This window comes from Notolabrus celidotus, chromosome 17, assembly GCF_009762535.1.
Source record: "Notolabrus celidotus isolate fNotCel1 chromosome 17, fNotCel1.pri, whole genome shotgun sequence".
Taxonomy (NCBI): domain Eukaryota; kingdom Metazoa; phylum Chordata; class Actinopteri; order Labriformes; family Labridae; genus Notolabrus; species Notolabrus celidotus.
Window position 1 is genome coordinate 5,138,145 of NC_048288.1, and position 23,434 is coordinate 5,161,578.

Here is a 23,434-nt window from a genome sequence, read left to right on the forward strand (position 1 = left end):
CAGCCCTGCTGGACTGAGACGAAAACCCTTGAAGCTCCCTCCAAAACCGTGGTACCAAAAAAACGTCTGTGGCTGCTTTCTTCTCCTGGGGAACGAGTGTGTCTAACATTAATGGAAACCATTCAGGAACTTATGGGGAGCGTGTGCATTTTTGTACTTATGAGCTGTCTAGAACAGGCCGACTGCATGAACTTTGACTTGTTTGAAGTGATGCTAAGCAACACAACCCACATGCTTTTCAGAACCAAACAGGCTGACCCAGATCACTTTGAGTGAGATGCTTGTAAAGCAGCATGGTGTCCGCCCACTACATTTTATCACATCAAAACACGCTAACGGGGACCTCAGTGGGCTTACAGATCAGTTTTGTTGAAAGGGGCTGACGTTGGTGTGAATATCTGGACTGTGTTGCCAGGTCTCATGAGAGAAACAAGCAGCCAGGTCTGTGGAAATGAGTCCAAAAGAAGCAACTTGGCTCTTCAAATAATTCAATAATTGCATGATCAATAAATGCAGTGCAATTGGTCCAGAGCATTCTGATGTCTCCTGTTAAAATCACTGCTTCAGATTTGTGTAAATGCAAAAAAAAAAGGTTTCATTGCTTTCTTTTTAATCTCTAGACTACATTAATCCAGACGTGTCAGACTGAGGTTATTCCAGAGAGGTTGCAGACTTCTCAAAACACAATGCCAGATTAGTGAAATCTTTATTCTATCTGGAGGTGATAAAAACTTATGACATCTCACTTTTTCTTGCATTGTCAAAACTCGTGTCAGATCTGTAGACTCTCCGGGATAATCTGGTCCAGATCTCACAAATCGAGGTACGGTGGTTCTGGTTTCAAATGGAAGCTGAGAATCAGATGCTAACTTCAGTGCCGTAGTCAGCTTGAGGTTTCTGATTGCTAAAAGGGTTCAATCTGGCTCTTAATTGCTACTGTGCAGGCTGCAGAGAGGCCTCGCCACAAAACAGCTTCTCTCAGCATGTTTTTACGGGAAGAGGGGGAGAGGGAGGACTGAGCCCATTACCTCCACTGGCACAGCTTAAAACCCTCATTATTCTGCCTTTTTTCCCCAAATCAGCCTCCTTATTAGGTTGAAAAAGTTCTTTATCTATCCAAAGACCTCATAGGAAGTCAGCCTCTATAGATTTTTGTGAATCTGTGGATATGCAAAGCTATTATTTATTTTATATAAGCATTTTGAATATGTGCAAGAGTGAGAAGTGAAATGCAAATATGTTTTTTTCCTCTCTTTCCACTCTCATAACTTTTGCTCTCATCAGGGCCTGAGGATCACTCTACTTGTTTGCTTCTTTCTCTCTCCCCCTTTTCACATCTCTCCCTCCACTTTCACACTGAGCCCCATCCCCCTGTTTTCATGCAGAGCCCACGCATGCAATTTAATATTTGCATAACTGTCACCTTGAAGAGAACATGTTCTCCACTCTCTCAGACCTTCCCTCTTATGACCTGCCAAGTTTAGCTTGGTTGACTCTGCCATGCAAATTCAGGGAGAAACACACCCAGCTCTGCCCCGGGTGAAGAAAACAGCTTCTTTTTCCTGGAGACATTTAATGTGCTTTTTAAATAAATGACTTCTAGAGACTGGAGAAAGACATGGTCATGGCCTTTCCAGGACCATGTAGATATGCTGGAAACGCCCACTCACTTAAATGATGAATGGCAAATGCAGGAAGTGAAATCTAGGAAAGTGACCACATGCTTTGCTTCCAAGGGGTCATATCTGATTACATTTACTTTAAATGCCACATACATACCCAGTCAGTCAGGGAGAAAGAGGGAGAGGCAGGGAGGGAGGGAGGGAGGGAGGGAGAGAGAGAGAGAGAGAGAGAGAGAGAGAGAGAGAGAGAGAGAGAGAGAGAGATCAGTGCTTAAAGTCAGGAGTGAGGGGAAGGGGGATGAACTTACTTCTTCACATATGACAACGTGGAGGAGTTCCCTCCCTCCCTCTCTAACTCGAATCAGTTTTTACAAGCTGTTGCATGCAGCTTCCTCCACAACGCGTGGGTGAAAGCAGAAGGAAGATGAGGGGAGAGGAGAGGTGGGAACTGCAGCTGCCTCACCGGGAATGAAGGCGCAAGAATGTCCTGTGAGACGGTGTGGAGGACCCGCCACTTTTACGCACGCGAGAAGAAGCTGATTTAGATTTGGATCTTGGCTTTTAGAGGCAATTTTTGTTTTGTGCGGAGATTGAAAAGTTTGACTCAGAAAGTTGTCTTCCAAAAAAGCAGCAGAGATGAGACCGAAGAGCCCGACAAGGTGGATACTCCGAGGCTGGATGACGTGCGTCCTGATCAGCTTTTACGCACAGGTAAACACACAAGTGGTGTTTGAAAGGTCGTTTTGATGCTTTGCTTTTGAAAATGTTGAGTTTATTGAGAAGTCAAGGCAGTTTGCTGTATTCTCTGACTTCTTTGCCTTACTCTTTTGAGGCTGAGAAGTTTTTCCCTTGATGAATAATCGCATAATACCAGGAACCGTGACCATTTATTTTCACTTGAGTTGTTGGATGAGACGCAAAGTAGCATTAACCAGTGTGTGTCATAACATTAGATAACTTTTGTATGAGCTGGTCAAAGAGAAAGAAAGAGGAGAAAAAAGGAGGGGATTTGAATCTTTACGCCCGGACACTGACTGGAAACAGTTGTGTTTGGGTCGAGTCCACCTCCAATGTTCTGACCGCAAACACGCCGCTGGCAACAGGATGCTCGTTTCTCCCCAACCAAGCATTCTCTCCCGGTCCAGAGGGGATCAGTGCGGGCCAAATGGCTCATCAGGAACTCCTTTAACTGCCAGAAAAGTAGGGTCTAAAAAATGGTCCAACAGGAATCCAGAGAGGTCGCCGCTCAAACTAACGATGGTTTTATTACCTCAAAGAATGTGATTGCACTGTAAAACTGTAGGCGGTTGAATATTCTATACATTGCTGCTCTTTCATTCACATGTCTACAGAGAAGCAGGATTGTATCAGTGTCATTTTGTACAGCACAAACACTGGATCTTTAAAAACAACATGAAGTCTCAGCTGATGGAAAAAAGTGAATGGCTTTGACATTCTTTTGTCCGTGTTGTTGTTTAGTCCGAGCTGCTAACTCTGACCAGGTGGAGCAGTTTATAAGATGTGGTTGTAGTGGTGGGACTGCTGGGCACCAGTGATCTATCACTGCCTGTTGGCCCAGTCTGTGTTACCGTAAGCCAGCATGGTTAGGACTCTGACTGGAACTTTTTTTTTCTCTCCTCTGCTTTAATGGAATGTTTTGCAGAAGATAATGTGAAAGAAAGTTTTTCACGTCCATGCAGAGATTCAGAGAGCTGATGGTTCAGAAGAGTTCTTCACAGCTTGTCAGAGTACTGGTAACAATGAGCAAACACAGATTCCTGTGAGAGAAGTCAGAGGATTGAAGAGAAGATGTTTTCTTCATGTATGCTTTAAGGTGACAAGGCAAACCTTTGGCTTTGGTTGGTTCTCGGCGTGGTCTTCCATTACTGACTCACAGTATTCCCAAAGAATTCCCCTTCATTTTCTTGGTTTCAACCGCTTCATGTGATCCACTCCAAATTCATCTCCAGCCCTCTGTGTTACATTGAGCAATAAGAGATTACTTCAAGATGTGGAACGTGTTAAAAGTCAATAACTCATGAAGAGGCTGAGTTTTTGTGGATTCATTTACTCTCCTGTCCAAGTAGCTCTTGTTGTGTGGTCAGATTCTCCCGGCAGCGGTGCATTCATGTATCTAATGATAATCTGCCATTCAACCTTTCGTTAGCAATAGCGTCATATACAATTCAACCAGTAACCTGTCTTGGATGATTTAATTTCCCTCATCATGTGTTTTAAACTCTATGCCATCCATCCATCCCGTCAGTCAGAAGTGTTGCGTCTGACTCATTTTGAGCAATAACTGCCTCAGGCCTGCAGATCCAAACTTGATTTCACACTGCAGACAACAAAGACACTCACTTTACAGATAAAACAAGCAGCAATTTATGACAAAGAGGCTCTGTGTTGAAAAAGGAAATGATAAGAGCACTATGTTATCTGTCACACTCAGGTAAAGCTCTGCATGGATCAATTAAGAAAACAGCCCGGTGATAGTGTTGTGTCGACTTGTTTTCTGACATTTACAAGGATCTGTTTTTCCATTTTCATCTCCAGGGCTTCAGTTTTTCATTTTTTGGTTACTGGGCTGTTTGCTATTACTGTCAATGCAAATTTCACAACCACTCATTTGTACTGAATCACTCTTCCTGCTGCAGTTCTGGGAGAGGTTTGTTCATGTGCACTGCAGGATTATTTTCCCAGGAAAAAAAAAACAGCCAGTTTTCCTTTCTGTGACCAACTTTTGATTTGATTGCAGATGTGCTTCATCAAGTAATCGCTGCTGGTATTCAAGCCATACAATCATAACAATATGAATCTGCTTATACGCTTTTGTTATGCCTAACCTTCTCCTGTCCTCACAAGTCTTTGTCTGAAATACACAGTAGCAAGATATTTCTCAACACTGCTTTGCAAAGACACAAAGAAATAATAAGTGTATCAATCCAAAAAACAAATGCATGTTTGATAAACTGAAAAAAGAATCAAATAAAAAAACAGCAGTTTTAGTGATGTGTCAAATAAAGGAAGCAATAAATAAGAAAAGGTCGATTACTGTGCATAAATATGGACGGAGTATCTCCATCGCCTCCCTTTGTGAAAAAAAGTGAATCCAAAATACTCCCTCGATGGGCACTGACATACTGTAGGAGAAACTCATGATTATGTACAGTTAAGAAACCATTATGTTTGTCTGCTTTGTTTCCTCCTGCTGTTCTTCCATCCTTCTTTACACAAGGACGCTGAAGGAGCCCTCATTCGTCAAAAAAGCTGTCAATCATGACATCACATCCCTTCTTTTTGACCTCTAATAACTCTTAAAAACCAAACTTGCACATAGATAAGCACGGTAAGAATCAACAGCTCTGACGTATTGACCCATGTTCCATTTGTTGTAATGGAGGAGGAAGGCTTTTTAACCCATTCTGCAGCAAGTTTTGGCTTCAGTTTGGGAGAACTGTTGTGCCATCCATGTTTTATGCATTCCATTAAATAGGCTGTTATTTGAGAAACACTAAACTCATGTTGTTGAAGTTGTGCAAGAACTTAAAGGAGGAGGAGGATTTTCTATTCATGAAATATCCTGATTTGTGCAGGTGGCCCTTCAAAGGGGCTTCTTTTTACGGCTCCTAAAGAGTTAATCACAGGTGCAAACAGTGCACAAAGATTCAGATGCCGTGCATTAAACTTTTAAAGCTCCTTATCGTGGAGAGCTAAAACCCATGAAAGCCTCAAAGACACACTTTGCTTCACTTGGCCCCGTGCCTCAGGCTGCTGTGGCCGTTATGCAAATGCTCTGGTGCTCTGTCAGCAAATGGAATGCAGCGTGCGTCACGCTGCTGTTTGATAGGATCACACACCTGACGAGGGGTTTAAAAGAAAGATAAACAAAGCAGCCAGGTAGAGACGAAAAGAGAAAAGGACAGTTAGATCCATCCGACAGTTTGTGTCAGATCTCCAGGCTGGAGTCCGTTCAGCAGATAAAGTTAGCTCTGAGGTTGGATGTTCCGTCCTGTCCGTTATGATAACCTATAATCATATAGGGTGGATCAGCTTTTTTTTGCTCTTATGTATATATTTAGTGAGAAAAAACATACGGCCTTGCATAACTCAGACCAAATGTTTAGATGTGGTGGTAACAAAAATACAATTCCCAGCATTCTTTTGGCTTCCTGTGCACTCTGGCCTAGTTGTGTGAATTGACTTCTACTACCTTCTCAGCACTCCCATCTATCTATCTATCTATCTATCTATCTATCTATCTATCTATCTATCTATCTATCTATCTATCTATCTATCTATCTATCTATCTATGGGAACCTTTCCTCCTTCTATCACTTCTCTGTGCTGCAGCACATGGCTCTCATTATTCCTGCGGTTGGAGCATCATTATGCTCTGGTTGGATTGTAAAACAAAGACGGGCTGATGTGTGAGAGGCTGAGTGGAGGTAATTAAACGCTTGGCAGTGCTCATGTTGCGCTGTTGTAGCCCGGGGCCTCACAGACAGACAGACCGACAGACAGACAGACGGGCAGACGGAAAGACTCTGAGATTTAACAGGAACAAGTGGAGGTGTGAGAAAGAGAGGATAAGAAATAACAAGAGCAGTGAGGAGGAACGGGCCTAAAACAACAATGTTTGATTTTGATTCAATTACTCTCCTGTTGAAACTGAAAATATTGAGTTTCTTTGACTTTTAAATAAAGCGTTACAGATGTATCATTATTTTTTTTGTAAAAACTGCAGGAAGAAAGAAAACATGTAGAGGAGGAATTTAATTATTTAAGGAAGGTTTGCATACATTTAATCCAACTAGCTTGTAAGATTAGCCAGCTAGCTGCTAGCTAGCTTGTAATTAGCTGCAGGAGAAACAAAGAGACGAATAAAAGAAACAATAACTCAGTGCACTAATTGTTGCCCAAAATAAAATAACTTGAGGTTAAACAGCGCTTGCTTTTCTCATTTTTATAGCACAATTATAGGGAAGTGAAACCATGAATAACTGATGAACACTACTTATATTATGAGGTAGTTTGGGGTCCAGCCACACTGATGCACTCTGGGAAATAAACATAGCCACAGACTGTAATGACAGACGGTCCTTCTTCCAAATGTCACCCACCGCAGGGAGATGGATTCGTCACATTTTCAGAAGTGGACGTTTCAGTACCTGCAATTCTTCACTTTACAAATTACAGCAGGATTCCTCCGCTGTATAATTTCATGGGAGCACGGAGCTTTCAGAAGGGCTGACTAAGAACAAGCAGGACATCAGTCCGAGGTCAGAGTGCAGTCAGGCCTATATGTTGTATTTTTCTTTGTTCAGATTTAGACGCAGTGGCTTTGGCTGAGTTTCTGTCATAACAGCCAGATTCTCTAATTCAGCAATGTGGCAAGGAGTTCACCAGCCCCTAATTTAGGGTGGCTGCAGGGTGTGTACACTGTGTGTGTGCATGTGTGTGAAAGAGAGAGAGAGAGAGAGAGAGAGAGAGAGAGAGAGAGAGAGAGAGAGAGGAAGGCTATGTGGTTTACTTTTTAGGCATTTTTGCTTGAGTTTGAAATGTATTGTTCCCCACTCCTTCGTGAGAATCACTGCTAATCTGTTCTTAACTTTCCATCTTTATAAGAATCATCTAAAAGTAACAAATATGATGTTACTGTCATAAGGAGGAGATCCTCTTTGCACCCTCATGTCTCTAAGGTAGCTCTGACAGGACAAACAGGTGTTAGAGAGGGACTCTCACTTTCTCTGCATGTTCCATGGTCATCAAAGGAGCAGCTACATGCGTCACTACATGCTAAAAGGAGTGGTTATGAGTTGTTTGCCATCTGCAGATCACTGAAGCATTTAAATCTTACTCACTGTTCCTTTCCTGGACATGTGGACCGTTTCATGCCAAATAAAACCTGCAGGGCAGCTTTTTACTAATTCCAAGCCAACTGCAGTTGATTGCATTTAGTTCCACTTGGTTCTCCTTATGTAACGGGAACTATTAGGGGTTAGTTAGCTGGTTTGGAGGCTGCAAGGCGCTGTGGTCAGGTGCTTCTGAGAATGTGGAAAGTATTCCTAGGCACGTCTTGGAAATGTTTTATTCACCGCCTTCCTGTCATTACTCACCGACTCATCAAAATATCACATGTGGATTTAAAGGATGAACTTAAGAAAGATCGCCAAAGATTGAAAGAACTGATACATTCTTTAGAAACAGTTTCAGCTCTGTGACCACTTCTCTTTTCATATTTCCTCTAAATGGAAAAGTACTTTTCAAGAGATGCTTTCATGTCATGTAGAAAATGTACACAATCTAACATAAAACAACATCTGTGTCTTCATGTGTTTTAGAGCGCCGTCTCCAAAGCCGTCCAGTGTGGTGAAACAGAATACTTAAAGGGCTCCAAATGCTGCAAGAAGTGTGAACCAGGTAAAGACCACCACACACACACACACGAGGAATCAGGAACGCTCGTGTTTAGATTTGTCAATGGACGAAACATCAAATAAAAATAGATTTCCATTCACGAAGGTCATAAACGAAAGAGGAAGGATGTTTAAAAAAGGAACATTGAGTTTAAAAATGGCTCAGAAATGTAACACACATACACGCACAACTTCTAGTGACCTCTAGTCCTGTTGAAGCACCCACTCCTCTACCAGGGGAAATGAACTCCTTTTCCTCTGATGATTGACTTCTGTTTACTCTTCTTTCATGATCTTTATTTTGATTTTGTACGACTTGTTAGATTGATCGGTTTGTTGTCCTCTTCCTTCTAATACAGGCCGCCGAGTGTTTTCTGACTGCACCGATTCCCATCAGACAAAGTGCAGCAAATGTCCCTTTGGTGAATATCAGCCCGGCTGGACTGATTTAGAGTACTGTATTAAGCAGAAGTACTGTGACCCAGGTCAGTATCCTCATCTGGAACAAGGATTTCAAACCCTGAAAGCCTTTAAAGATGTTGTTCTCTCTGTTCAGTAGAGGGGAGAGTGTGTGGAGGTAGAGCATACAGCCTATAATGTGGTGTGTTTGTCCTCTGTCTAACATCTTTCTACAGACTTCTCTCTGGTCTCTCTTTCAGCTTTCTTTCCTTATTAACATGGGCAGGTTGGGGGAGGTAGAGCATTATTGCCTTGGCTCTGCCCTCCCTGTCACCTCTGGGCAGATTTTCCTCTCCATTCTCTCTTTCTTCCCTTCTCTCTTCCCTCATGAAAATGGGGGGCACTGTTGGCCTCATGTACAGAGGATATAGCGGTCACTGGTTCGACTTCCAGCCACGACCCTCTGCTGCACGTCTTTTCCCACTCTCCACTCCCCACATTTCCTGTCTCTCTTCAGCTATACAATGGTAAGGCTGTATGTGATGTTAGGGCAGAGGTTAATTTAAAATGCCCTCCAAAAAAATTACTAAGAAGTCAATCAGTCAATCAATCAATCAATCTTTATTTATATTATGGAAAAATCCCAACAAATGTCATCCTCAGATTCTTTCCAAACAGAGCAGGTCTAGACTGTACTCTATGTTCTATTATTAACAAAGACCCAACATCAAGACAGGATCAGATCCAGTCCCATCTTACAGACAGGACTCAGTCTGGTCTCATCTTAATCCACCATGAGCAGAGCACTTTGCAGCATTTAGCAAGTTACAGTGGCAAGGACAAACTTCATTTAGCAGGCAGAAACCTCCAGCAGGACCAGACTCATGTTAGACAGCCAGACGGATAGTATTGGTAGTTGTAGCAGCTGGAATCTGGCACGCCCACAGCAGCAGGCCATCTACAGCAGAGATCCAAAAGGAACCTAGGAGTAGGAGGTGGAACATACACCCAAAAAGGTTTTCTCCCCCTGGCCCTGCCTTCCCTTCCCCTGTTCTAACATCTCTCTACAGACTCTTCTCTCTGTTTTTCTCTTCTCTTTTCCTTCTTCACATGAGGGGGTGGTGGGCAGTGAGAGCTGGGATGGATGGTTATGGGAAGCTGGTACTAGACTCCCTGAGGTGTCATGGACCTGCTGAAGGGAGGTGCCCACTTGATAACCCCATTCATGTGTTGGCTGTTGCAGCCCGTTTATAACAAAGGTAGAGGTATGGGTGGGGTAGAGTAGGTAGTATCAGCACAGTCAACCCGTGGAGCTCAGGTCTGTTGTTGATAAGGTGGCAGCGTGGTAGCAGTGGGGGAAGAAAAGTTAGCATTCATGTTATTCCAGAGTATTTGTTTTAGACTCAACTCTGGTCATCAGAAACATGTGGCTGTATTCAGGAAAGATAAAGTGTTCTCCAATAATCTCTCTCACACGATAAAACTGTGAAAATGAAATTGCATCAGTTGGGTCATTATCAAAATTATCTGCGATTCTGCAGAAAAGCTTTTCAGAGTTTTATCTGCAGAGATATTTGACCCTGAAGTCTTGATTCTGTCCTCCAGGTAAAGGGTTTATGACGAGGCCAGAGAACCCTTTAGCAGAGGAGCCGTGCCGCTGCCTCCCCGGCCGTCAATGCTATCCCATCAACTGTGAGTACTGTGAGAAGATCCCCATCTGCGGTGCTGGAAAGGGACTGGAGGTGGACCATGGTAAGACATAAAACACACCTCATTCACATCAGTTACAGATGAGACTCTTTAAGACAAACCATGATGTGTGATCATGTGATTCCAGAGTCGACTCATGGGAGGAAGATCTGCGTTGAATGTAAGAAGGGCTTCTATTCTGACAACAGTGAGGATCAGTGCAAACCATGGACCAGGTGAGTGTTTAATACACACACACAAACACACACACACACACTTACATAAGCAGTTAGAGACTCAATGTTTTGAACGGAAAGAAGCCGTTCTGTAGCTGTCCCCTGCTTCACCACCAGCCAGCTGCTATGAGTAACACTCAGACCACTTCCTCTGGAACCCTGGACCAGACGCCAGCTTCAGCTGCAGGCTGGATCTGTACTGACACTGATGACAACGGAGAGAGATTTCTTTCTCTCCCTCTGTGCTGTAGATCAGTCTCTTGTACAAATATTCCCCTTCACTCTGTTTTGTTTTTTTATTGTGTCTTCTAGTTGTAAGGCGCAGGGTAGGCGTGAAATCCAACCCGGCAGCGCTCAAGCTGATGCCGTGTGTGGACCACAAATCTCTGGTAAGTACACGGACACATGCGCAGAAGATGGACAGAATATTTCACCTGAGTATTTTCAGTAATTTAAGTTTAAATGTCACAGTAAATGTTGGTTTGTTAAATCATTAGAGGACATGTCTTTGTGACTTTGGCAGAATTTTAGAGTTGGCAGCAGATAAAGAATATAATTTAAGCTCTGAACCTCTCTCTCTCTCTCTCTCTCTCTCTCTCTCTCTCTCTCTCTCTCTCTCTCTCTTGCAGTAGCAGAACCGTCCTGGGTTATCGTGTCTGTGCTTTCAGTCATCACTGTCCTGTGTCTCCTCATCCTGCTCCTCTTCTGCTACAAGGACAAATTGAAGCTGCTCTCTGGTAGGTGTCAGGTGTTGAGCTTTGCCTCTCTGATGTTTCATGACTAAAACCCTGTAAACAGCTGTGCACATTTCAGAGGACCACAACTTACCTTCATATACATTGTAGTGTAGATTCGACTTGCTGTTCAAACAGGACACACAAGTGTTATGTGAAGTATTAAAGGTGACATATCATGCAAAATTGACTTTTTAATGGTTCTCTACCTGAAATATGTTTCCCTGGCATGTTTACAAACCCCCCGAAAATGAAAAAAATCCATTCTGCCCCTGTTTTGATTTCTACACCTTTCTGTAAATGTGTGTGAAATGAGCCGTTTCAGACTTCCGTGTTTTTGTTACGTAACAACAATATCCGGTCTGTCACGGAGTCAGAGCTCAGAGCTTGTTCAGCCCATAGACTGTATAAAATAATACTGAATCCCTCCTCCGATTTTCATTACCTGCACAAATGTGTGCTAACAAGGAGCTTAGGAGGGAGGCATGCTAGTTGTAGGCTGTCTTAATAAACACAAAGGTCAGTTTTACTCCCCACGTCTGCAGATTTGAAGATCTAGTGGATGATTTTTATTTATCATGGATAAGTGCTAGCGCTAATTAGCATAGCCACATAGCTACATGTTCATAGCTGTAGCTGTAGCTGTAGCTGTGTACCAAGACACACGTCGACATACTGACAAATAAAACAACAAGAAACACTAAATCTGGGACCAATCCTTCATAAAAGGTCCTGCTGCCTATCTGGCAGAGGTCGGTTTTACTCCCCACGTCTGCAGATTTGAAGATCTAGTGGATGATTTTTATTTATCATGGATAAGTGCTAGCGCTAGTTAGCATAGCGACATAGCTACATGTTCGTAGCTGTGTACCAAGACACACGTCGACATACTGATAAATAAAACAACAAGAAACACTAAATATATGACCAATCCTTCAGAAAGGTCCTGCTACAGGCGCCTCTCCGTCAGGATCAGATTCAGAGGGTTGAAGTAACGCGATCTCTGAGCAGCCGTGTATATTCAGCCAACATGTAAACATTAGATCAACGTGCTGGACAGCCGAGGGCTCATCCACTTCCTGAGGGGGCATGGTCAGAGAGAAAACAGACTGTTCTGAGGAGGGCTGAAGAAGAGGGTTTTTCAGGCAGACCAAAATCGGATTTCAAAGTGTTTTTTTGAGCTTAAACTTTAAAGACATGTTTTGGGGACCTCTTAGACCAATATATATTGATGAAAAAAGCGTGATATGTCACCTTTAACCAACCTTTTGCTGGCCCCGATAAAAAAAGAGCATTTTTGCTCCTGAATTTTGTCCAGTATTCATTTACAATGTGTTTTTCTTTCTCTAGTGAATCTGCGATCCTGTGTCCAGAATCTGAAAAGAACAAGAATACAACAGGTAAACTTAAACATCAGTCAAAGAGCAAAGACACATGAGTTTTTTTTAAGTATTTGGATGATTGTAATTCAGAACAAGTACAGAATTAATGTGAAGCAGTAAAGGGAGGAGGGTAAACAACAAGAACACAGCTCCTGATGATGCATCTTTCTCTTCCTCTGTGATCCTAGGAGACCTTGGACCCTCTCCACTACAGCGGAGCAGGAGGAGGAATAGGAGTCGGCCCTGGAGGCCCCAAATGTACGCCATGTGAGATCACCAAACTCATCCGCCAAGCACCCCAGAGCCCCGCTGATGAGCCTCTGTGCACCTTCCCCACTGCTGTCCCTGAAGTGAAGGTGTTGCTCCCCCCCACAGAGGAAGGAGTGACTAAAAGTAAGGCGGTGATGGAGGAGCAGAGTGAAGGCTCCGGAGAACCTGAGGAGGTGTCAGAAGACGAGGAGGTCACAAGTGTGTCTCCTCTCCTGGCTGGCTCTTGCGTGTGTGTCGCTCCTGTACGGGAGCCTTTGGAAGTAGGGGAGAATGAGGACTGTAGCCAGGCGGTCAGTTCAGGGACTCAAGGGACCTGCTCATGTGGAGTACAGGACGGAGACGAAGGAGGGAAAGAGGAGAGAAATGAGAGCGTGAGGGGAGAAAAGGGGGATGGAAATCAAGAAAAGATGGTTTCATCCAAAAGTGAGACAGGTGTTGCATCTCTGGTCTCCCTTTCCCCTCCTCTCCTCCTTACCTCTTCTGTAACCCCTCCTTCCAGTCCTGAGCTCTGCCTGCCTTTGTCTCAGGCTCAGGTGAGACCAGATCTCCAACCTCACCTGACAGACAGATCCCAGGTAAAACAGGAGGATTTGTACAGACTGACAAGCACAGACTCGGCCTCAACAGAGAACAGTACCACCTCCACGGTGACCTCGGTTAGCCCTCTGATGACCTCGTCGTCTGTTGGAGATCTCTACAAGGACAGACTGGCCGAGACCTCCAGCCCAGAGCAGAGCCAGGGGCTTTCCTGGGGGGACAGCAGGGGGAACAAGCTGTCTTCTGTGGAGTCGGGACTTGATTGTTCCCCTGAGAGTCTCCATAGTCAGCTGGCTGAACCAACTCTTACCTCAGGTGGGTCAAATGTGAAACCTTAAATAGATAAACAAGAAACCTTAAACATTACTTTTGAGGGGCTAAATTAAAATTATGACTCTTGAAGTCAAAATTATAACTTAAATGATTTACTTGCAATATAATTTAATTTTGACCAACTTATTATTTTCGTCATGGTGAGCAAAGAATGAAAAGGTGTTGTGATTTGTCTAATTATAATGATAATTAGGAATTCATTTTAATTAGGAAGTCATGATTTTAGATTATTTTCTTCATCCAAACTATTTTGTTTTAATTGTGGCCGAAAAATAAAAAGAATATAGTATTGTACATAAAATGTGTCTAGTACTTTAAGAAATTAATTATCAAAATGCTTCAAAGACAAAAAATAAATGCAATGCTCCTACAAACTAGAATAAGTCAAATTCTCATAAGATTTTATTGTAATAAAATAAATAGAAATAAACATATTCACAACATCAAGAAAAAAATCTATTTCAGAAACTGTAACTACATTTAATTTACGCTAATATTTTTTCTGATGTAATTGGAAAATTATTATTGGGTTTAATTTGTGTTTCCCCAATGTTGTATCTCAATATTTTTTCCTTAGAACTACCACAAATGTTTATTTTGAATTGTGACTATGATGAATATTGTCTATTTAGGATCTTTTTCACAAGGCAGCATTTAGCAACTATATATATATGTATACTGTATATATACTGTATATATATATGTATGTATGTACAGTATGTTGATATGCAGAAAGTTAACTCTGCTCCAAAATCCAAGAGTCCAGAGTTTTATTTATTTTATTCTTGGAAGAATCTGGATCATATCTGGAGCATATATGGAGATTTAATGATTTTTTATATCAGGACACATACTGAGCAGAAATGTCCCTTATATAATAAAGTGTGTCCACATATGCTAGATGTTGCATACACCAATTTATTTTTAAGATGTATTTTTGGGGCAATTTTGCCTTTATTTGATAGAACAGATGAAGAGAGACATGAGGGAGCAGAGAGCGGGGGAAGACATGCAGCAGATAGTCAAGCCTCTTTATATGGGGTGTGAGCTTAAACCGCTAGGCCAACAGGACCTGCATACATACTAATTAAGATACCTAAATGTGCCCCTATGCTATATCTTGAAGTATATGGATGGAGTATTACCAAGGAGTACTTGGCTTATCATCACCTAACCACAAAATATCTTAACTCATTATTCTAATAGTATCGAAGTGCCAGATCTGACACTTTACAATGCTGTGTTCGGACTATAGCCAGTAGAGATATCATCATATGGGGATTCAAATTTTAAATATCTGGACTTTTTGTAAGTAGGAGATTATGAATAGTGAGTGGGTGTTTATGCAAACTAGAGTCATTGCAGGGTGAGCAAGACCCCGCTGTGGGCTGATTACCTGCCTACCCACTAAAGACATTCCCCAGTTGATGTGATGTATTTAGATAGCTAAAAAAATCTCCCCCTGATTCCATGATTGAGTTAAAACATTAGCCTGCTTATTTATTGTCATCTTAATTAAAATGAACATTTACACTGAAGGTAAAGCTAGACAGACTGATCAGGACAAAGATACTGACAGTCTGTTTATAACCTGGATTTGCTATAATCACACAACCCTGTTCATTAAAACTGAATTCACACTGCCTGTGTGCTTTGAGGATAATGTCTCGTTACATGCGACCACAGTTGCCTGTGCCATGTTGATTCTGTGTTTGTGTTTGCATAGGCAGCCTCCACTGTCCTGCCACATAATACCCATACAGGAATTGATACACTTCATTTCAGTGTACTCTTTTTCCACAGAGTAGGTGGGAATTGCCACCAAGAATAACACACTGACATTTTTGTTGGTTAAAATGGAAAGTTTCTACTGTCACATAGTGGAGCTTGTTTTGTTCTTTTACACGCTGCCAAAGAACAGGAACAAATCTTTGGGAAACATCTTCAAGAGCAGTGTGATGAAGGCCAACGCTAAGGTACTATTAGGTGAATAATCAGAACCGGACTTATAACAAAGTATTGGTTTCAGAGTAGGAATACTAAGTTGGTGTGAGTGCTTCCAAGAAATATGTTTTATTAAAGCCAGTATTGATAGTTGGACCACACATGCAGCAGGAATAAGATATGAGTGTTTGAAAAGCCAGTGAACCACCAGAACCACACTCCTTCAGTGTTGTGTTTGTGTGTGTGTCAGTGTGAAGTATGCCATCTACAAAGCTCCTGTTTACCCAGAGTTCCATAGGGTTGCGCAAAGTGACCGCTGCTTTAATTGAAGCAAGATGTGTGCTGCTTGAGTAATACTTTTAGATCCCTGCCCATCGCACACACACATACACACACACACACACACATACACACACACACACTCACACAGACTTGAACTTTTGAAGACATTTTTAACTCTCACTGATGACTGGGTGCTTTAATTACACACTTAAATTTAACACCATTTCCCATCATGCATTGGAGACAGGTGATTAAATGGACTTCCCGCATATGTTATATAAAGCTCAAACGCAGGTCAAGGGTTTCCACCTTAAATAGTTCCCACATATAAGCTCTGCTTTTATCTGTTGGACACTCGACACTACTGGAACAGTTAGTTCAAGGGCACTTCAACAGTAGTAATGAGACATTTTCATGTTGATGGGTGGAGGATTTGAGCTGGCAGCCGTCCAGGTTAAATAAGGAAGATTTTGTGCAGCACTGTGTACAATTGTGGTTTTCTTTGTGATTGCAGAAAAGTGGGGTTCTGCAGGAGTTCATCTCCAGTGCTCAGTTTAAAACCCTGTCAGTACACTGTACCGCTTCAATTGTAGGGCATCCAGAAAAATCAGCTTGGTATTAAGAAAGGATAAACAACAGAACCCAAGCAGATTCCTCAGAGCTTTGTTTTCAAACTTGCGGTGGAACGACATATTTTCAAGCTAGACCCCTCAGACTGCTATTCCGGGAAAAGGCTCTCACATCGGGGAACACAGAGACACACTTTGTGTGTGTGTGTGTGTGTGTGTGTGAATGATTCTGTTTGACCGTGTTTGCAACTTTATAGGGACTATGTGTGCTTTTCAGTTTATGTGTGTATGTGTAGGAGTAGAGGCGTCTGGCAGAGCTTGTTTGCTTATTGTGATTGTGTGTGTATGTGCGTGCAGAATGTGTGAATAGACGAGGCATGAGCTGTGAGTCACAAGAGGGTCGGTCTGCTTGTTCTGTCGGCTGGAAAGTCAGACAGGAGGCTGGATAAAATTAGGAACTGGAGGCCTAATGTGGTGAAAGATGGCTTACAAAATGAAAAACACAATCTGTTTATTCCTTAATTCACCTGGTTGGCTGGAATTCATTTGTTAACAACATGCAGACATGACTTTTACAAATGTTTTTGAGGTATGAATCATGTGGTAGATTTACAAATACAGTTGAGCAAACCGTAGAAAGTTCTGGGGAAACATGCCACTCGGTGATGCAAGGGTTAGAAAGAGTTGAGACGTATGTATTCAGATCCCTGAAAACCCCGAAATCCTAGAAAAAGAGCTTGTTGTTGGAGTTCCTAGCTTTCTCACGCCAAAAACTACTGCAGACTGAAACAAATAGAGCAGAGAGGACATGATATGGCACTCCATGTCGCTGTGGTCATCTTGCATTGTCATTACACCCACCGTCTATTTGTCATCTGAGGTTAGCCAAGATATAGTCCCCTCTTTGCTCACGTCATAATAAAGGAAGCTGTTTGCCAGTCTGTAGGAAAGAAACAGCAGCTGTGTTACAAATCCATATATGTACATGTTTCCACACACTTCTCAACAAGGTGTCATTTATACTTGTCATTTTCTATATCAGTAAGAGTGGGAGGTGCTGAGTCATTTGCATGAAACCAAGGTTTGGTCACACTAGCCCACTTGTCATAGAAAATGTAGATACAGTTCCTGCTTTTAAACACTATCAGACCATTTTTCTTTTGTTAAATTAAATTAAAAGGTCTTTGTATTTGCTGAACGTTTTATTTATATTTGTTGTAAGTGATCAAGTGTAAAATGACATTAAAGAGGGTCAGCTAGCTACCAATAGGAGCCCCAGTACAGGTTCTCATAGATGAGATATGAAGCCAAAAGACTGCCTCCATAAGCGCTCACATATAGTGGTATATAGTGGTTTAGCCAAAGGATGTGCAAAAGCAAGCTGGCTTATAGAGTCCCAAGACTTACATCAGACCCTGGCCGCTTACTAAAACATGCATTAAACCTGCATGTAAAAAGTCAAAGACCCCCTCAGGTGGGTCCAGTTCCCAGCAGAACAGATTAATGTGTTGACTTGAAGCGGACTCTAATGGCTATGGAAAGATCAATGACTCTTTTATTAGTGTTCATTATGTTTTCTCTCATCCTCTACTCTATTGATCCAGTACAGAATGCTGCAGGACCCACAATAGAGCTGCAATTCATGACGTCACATCCCCTCTACTTGAAATCAAATAACTGTGTTCTGTTATTAACAAAGACCCAACATCAAGACAGGGTCAGATCCAGTCCCATCTTACAGACAGGACTCAGTCTGATCTCATCTTAATCCACCATGAACAGAGCACTTTGCAGCATTTAGCAAGTTACAGTGGCAAGGACAAACTTCCTTTAACAGGCAGAAACCTCCAGCAGGACCAGACTCATGTTAGACACACATCTGCTGAGACCGTGTTGGAGAGAGGGATAGAGGGAGATGATGATAACAGTTAGCTAATATTAGAGAGAAGTGTATTTGTTGTGTATTTTAATGTTAGAGTTTGACCGTCGTTCCATCTGTTAGAACTGAGGAGGCGGGGTTTATGACCTGTTCTGCAGCAGGTCAGCAGGGGGAGCTCTCAATCTTTTGGCTTCACAGTCAGTGAACTCTTATTGCATCACATAATATACAGTTTATGCATGTGTTGCAGCACTGCATGCTAATTTTTTATGTCTCAGTTTTATCTGCTGCCACCTGTTGGTAGGAGGTTTGCCTTTTTCCCGCACCCCAAGGAACTTCTCTCTCTTGAGTTGAAGATTAGCAAATGCACATGCACCAATCCACGAAGAGCATTTTTAATCTACACTTCATGACTCACTAACTAAATGATGTTTATCTTGCTCTATTAAAACTTAACATTTACTGTAAAATTTAAGACAGTAATTTTAAAAGATCTTCTCCGAGTACCTTTATCAATAAGTGTAATGAAGAATATGCATACTATTGGTGACTACTACTTGCTAACATTTGCTGATGTGGAATTGTTCGCTTGTTGTTGTTTGTTGTCACACAATGATTTACCTGAAACCAGTTGATTTTAGTTGGAAGGCTAGCTGTGTATGGTATCAGATCGTTGCATTGCCCGATGTAATTGCACATAACAGATACTTTTTAATTGTAAGAGGACGATGCTGACACTGGTTTACTGATGTTGGTGTCAAGGCGATTGTGTCGTTTCCACTCTTGTACTTTTGCCTTCATTTGTTTTTTAAGCTCACGTCTTTTTCTTTCTCCCCTCCCAGGTCAGGTGTCCGGAAACAACAACACCACCTTCATCTCCAGCGGTCAGGTGATGAACTTCAGCGGGGACGTCATCGTCGTCTACGTTAGCCAAACGTCTAACGGCGATGGGACGGAGCAGGACGACGCTTTTGGAAGCCCCGTGCAGGAAGAGGCCAATGAGACGGCCCCGTTTTTTCAGAGCAGCCTGAGGCCACAAGGGGACTCATATTCCCATAGGACCTTGCAAGAGGAGACGATGCCGATCCAGGAAGCCATGGTAGAGCGGCAGCTCGGAAAGTGAAAAGTGAACAATGGCTGTTAATTTATCAGTACAGTGACAATGCAAATACGACCTCTGATCATTTCTTCATCTTTAATGAGTCTCTTTGAACACCATCAAACAAGCTTTCCATGCAGGTATAGATACTTCAAAGCTTTAAATCAGTAGGAGCTGGTCAGTCAGGTGGCCAAGAAGAGCATTTTTATGGATATGAGACTGCCAGTGGATGCCTTCATCTTTCCTCAGGCAACACTAACGTGCCTTTTGTCTTTTTCCAGTAGAAAATTTGAGGTTTTTAAATGGAATTTCCCTCCATTCCAGACAATAATGGGGAATTTTGTTGGGAATTGGATGTGGAGCGAGACTTCAGACTGGAAGAATGTCACGTTTTTTTTTATTGTTGAGTGGATGTTACCGTGGGGCAACAACAGAGGAGTTACTACAATTTTCATGCCTCATCTGTCATCATTAAACAACCCAAGTTAGCGTCTGTAGCCTTCTAGTTTTGAAGCCAATCTAAATTTGACATTTGGATGAGTCTGAGAGTTTCCTAACATAACAAAAATATCCACCATGTGGAAATAATTGTGTTAGGGCTCACAGATTTAAGCCTTGAAAGTAAACATTTTTCTGGTAGAAAATTCGATCAATTTGCAACAAGCTGTCAGGAGAGAAATGTTGTTTTTTAGAGTTAAATCGTAATGAATTCAAAACATTTCACTAAGTCAGTTTTCATTCTTACTGGTTTGCAGGGTTTAATAAAAGCTATTTAACAATAAGTCGACACATCCAGTTTTGGAACGATGCTTTCTTTTCTCATGTATTTAGATTGTTTTTCTCATTGCACGTCAAAGTGCAGTTTGTCTGTAAGAAAAATGCTATGCATTTGATAAGCTATTTTATTTTGATTTGTTCTGTCTCATTTTGTTTTCTGGTGTACGCCTGAATGAAGAAGAGTAAAATGTCAGCCTGTTTATATTAAGTTTAAATAATTTTACAAAGTGGATTGTTTAAGTTTTATTTCAGAAGATGCATATGTGATCATTATGTGTATAGAATTCAAAGAAGATGATGTTTTTTGAAACATGAATGATATTATTTTGTTCTTCCTGTCATTTGTTGGAGGTGGAGCCATTAACAGCAGCAGAGACACCGTATAGGAGTAAAAAGGGACTGTTTAGTTACCGCCTCACCACATGTACGGAGCCTTTAAATAATCGTGTACATATCAATCAAAGCTGTTGCAATGAATGACTGAAAGAATATTGTGATTTGAATTAAATATGTTTTGGATCTAATCCTGTCAGCGATGGCTGCTCTCCATTCTGTGGCTTCTCTCTGTCAACTGTCCTATTCTTGGATGGAGAAATTACAGTGAGCGAGGCATTTATCTCCTTGAGATGATCTATAATCTGTGTGAGGCAATGCTAATTACACATGTGGCGAGGTCTCTCTGTCTTTGTCCCCGTGTTGACAGACAGGCAGCCTTTCATCAGGCCGGGGGATGTGGAGCAGCTGTGAGGAGAAACTAATCCAGCAGTCAGACCAGCTAGCGTCACAGAGAGACCACATGAGAGAGGCTGGCAGCACTCATTTAGGCCTGGTTTGGGTCAGCAGCAGTATGTTTATATATGTGTGTACGTGTGTGTGCTTGTGTGTCAGTGTGCATCTTGTCTCGGACTATTTTATGGTTGTTTGTGAAAACAGGAAGTTATGACTAGCTCTCACATGGTTTACATGAGACTCAGCGCGCCGGCCAGCACAGAACCGGACTGTAGATGTAAATGATTTCAGCTTTTTTTCAGCGTGTGAGAAAACAACGTCTCGTTTGACTGGAGATATGAGGGAAGTTGCTACAGATCGCCCTCTAGTGAAAAATACAGTAAATATGAAAACTGTGAGTTTAAAAAAATGTGCAAGATGGGTATGGCTCTGTGTGACACATCTCATATAAGAAAGCACTAATGTAAAGTCTTTGAATATACTAATAAATACAACCCAGCACACTTAAAGGTGTAGGGTTTAAATCATTTAGACCTTGTATTTGATTAAAAATAGAGCAAAGGCAACACATCAGATGTTGAAAGTGAAATTTTGTATTTATAAAAATATGTGTTCATTTTAAATTTGATTCTGCAACGCTTTTCAACAAAAAGTTTGGACTCTGAGAGAGAGGCTGAGTCTCAGGAGGAGAGATTGGAAGAGGTTCATCACTCTGTGAGAGACTGCGTGAGCAAATAGTTCAACAGATTCAGAATAATGCTCTGGAGTTAGTGGATTTCATCATCAACAGTACGAAATATTGTTAAAAGATTCAATCTGGAGACACCTCTGTACAAAAGGGAGAAGGACCAAAACACAGACTGGATGGACCTGATCTTCAATCCCTCAGGCAGCACTGCATTAAAACAGACATGACTCTGAAGTGGAAATCACTGCATTAAAAACAGACATGACTCTGTAGTGGAAGTCACTGCATTAAAAACAGACATGACTCTGTAGTGGAAGTCACTGCATTAAAAACCGACATGACTCTTTAGTGGAAGTCACTGCATTAATAACAGACACGACTCTGTAGTGGAAGTCACTGCATTAAAAACAGACATGACTCTGTAGTGTAAGTCACTGCATTAAAAACAGACATGACTCTGTAGTGGAAGTCACTGCATTAAAAACAGACATGACTCTGTAGTGGAAGTCACTGCATTAATAACAGACATGACTCTGTAGTGTAAGTCACTGCATTAAAAACAGACATGACTCTGTAGTGGAAGTCACTGCATTAAAAACAGACATGACTCTGTAGTGGAAATCACTGCATTAATAACAGACATGACTCTGTAGTGGAAGTCACTGCATTAAAAACAGACATGACTGTAGTGGAAGTCACTGCATTAAAAACAGACATGACTCTAGTGGAAGTCACTGCATTAAAAACAGACATGACTCTGTAGTGGAAGTCACTGCTTTAATAACGGACATGACTCTGTAGTGGAAGTCACTGCATTAAAAACAGACATGACTCAGTAGTGGAAGTCACTGCATTAAAAACAGACATGACTCTGTAGTGGAAGTCACTGCATTAAACAGACATGACTCTGTAGTGGAAGTCACTGCATTAAAAACAGACATGACTCTGTAGTGGAAGTCACTGCATTAAAAACAGACATGACTCTGTAGTGGAAGTCACTGCATTAAAAACAGACATGACTCTGTAGTGGAAGTCACTGCATTAAAAACAGACATGACTCTGTAGTGGAAGTCACTGCATTAAAAACAGACATGACTCTGTAGTGGAAGTCACTGCATTAAAAACAGACATGACTCTAGTGGAAGTCACTGCATTAAAAACAGACATGACTCTGTAGTGGAAGTCACTGCTTTAATAACGGACATGACTCTGTAGTGGAAGTCACTGCATTAAAAACAGACATGACTCAGTAGTGGAAGTCACTGCATTAAAAACAGACATGACTCTGTAGTGGAAGTCACTGCATTAAACAGACATGACTCTGTAGTGGAAGTCACTGCATTAAAAGAGACATGACTCTGTAGTGGAAGTCACTGCATTAAAAACAGACATGACTCTGTAGTGGAAGTCACTGCATTAAAAACAGACATGACTCTGTGCTGGAAGTCACTGCATTAAAAACCGACATGACTCTTTAGTGGAAGTCACTGCATTAAAAACAGACATGACTCTGTAGTGGAAGTCACTGCATTAAAAACAGACATGACTCTGTAGTGGAAGTCACTGCATTAAAAACAGACATGACTCTGTAGTGGAAGTCACTGCATTAAACAGACATGACTCTGTAGTGGAAGTCACTGCATTAATAACAGACATGACTCTGTAGTGTAAGTCACTGCATTAAAAACAGACATGACTCTGTAGTGGAAGTCACTGCATTAAAAACAGACATGACTCTGTAGTGGAAATCACTGCATTAATGACAGACATGACTCTGTAGTGGAAGTCACTGCATTAAAAACAGACATGACTGTAGTGGAAGTCACTGCATTAAAAACAGACATGA

At 41.8% G+C, this 23,434-nt stretch overlaps 1 protein-coding gene across 1 annotated transcript; it reads left to right on the plus strand.

Moving 5' to 3' along the window:
• The first annotated feature begins 1,922 nt into the window (after positions 1 to 1,922).
• Positions 1,923 to 20,695, plus strand: tnfrsf11a (tumor necrosis factor receptor superfamily, member 11a, NFKB activator). The gene is made up of 10 exons (XM_034706581.1): positions 1,923 to 2,333; positions 7,967 to 8,045; positions 8,401 to 8,526; positions 10,046 to 10,192; positions 10,278 to 10,365; positions 10,678 to 10,754; positions 10,995 to 11,102; positions 12,450 to 12,499; positions 12,670 to 13,603; positions 19,138 to 20,695. Exons 1-10 carry the CDS (start codon positions 2,259 to 2,261, stop codon positions 19,416 to 19,418), a joined length of 1,965 nt encoding a protein of 654 aa, XP_034562472.1. The 5' UTR covers positions 1,923 to 2,258; the 3' UTR covers positions 19,419 to 20,695.
• Positions 20,696 to 23,434: the final 2,739 nt, after the last annotated feature.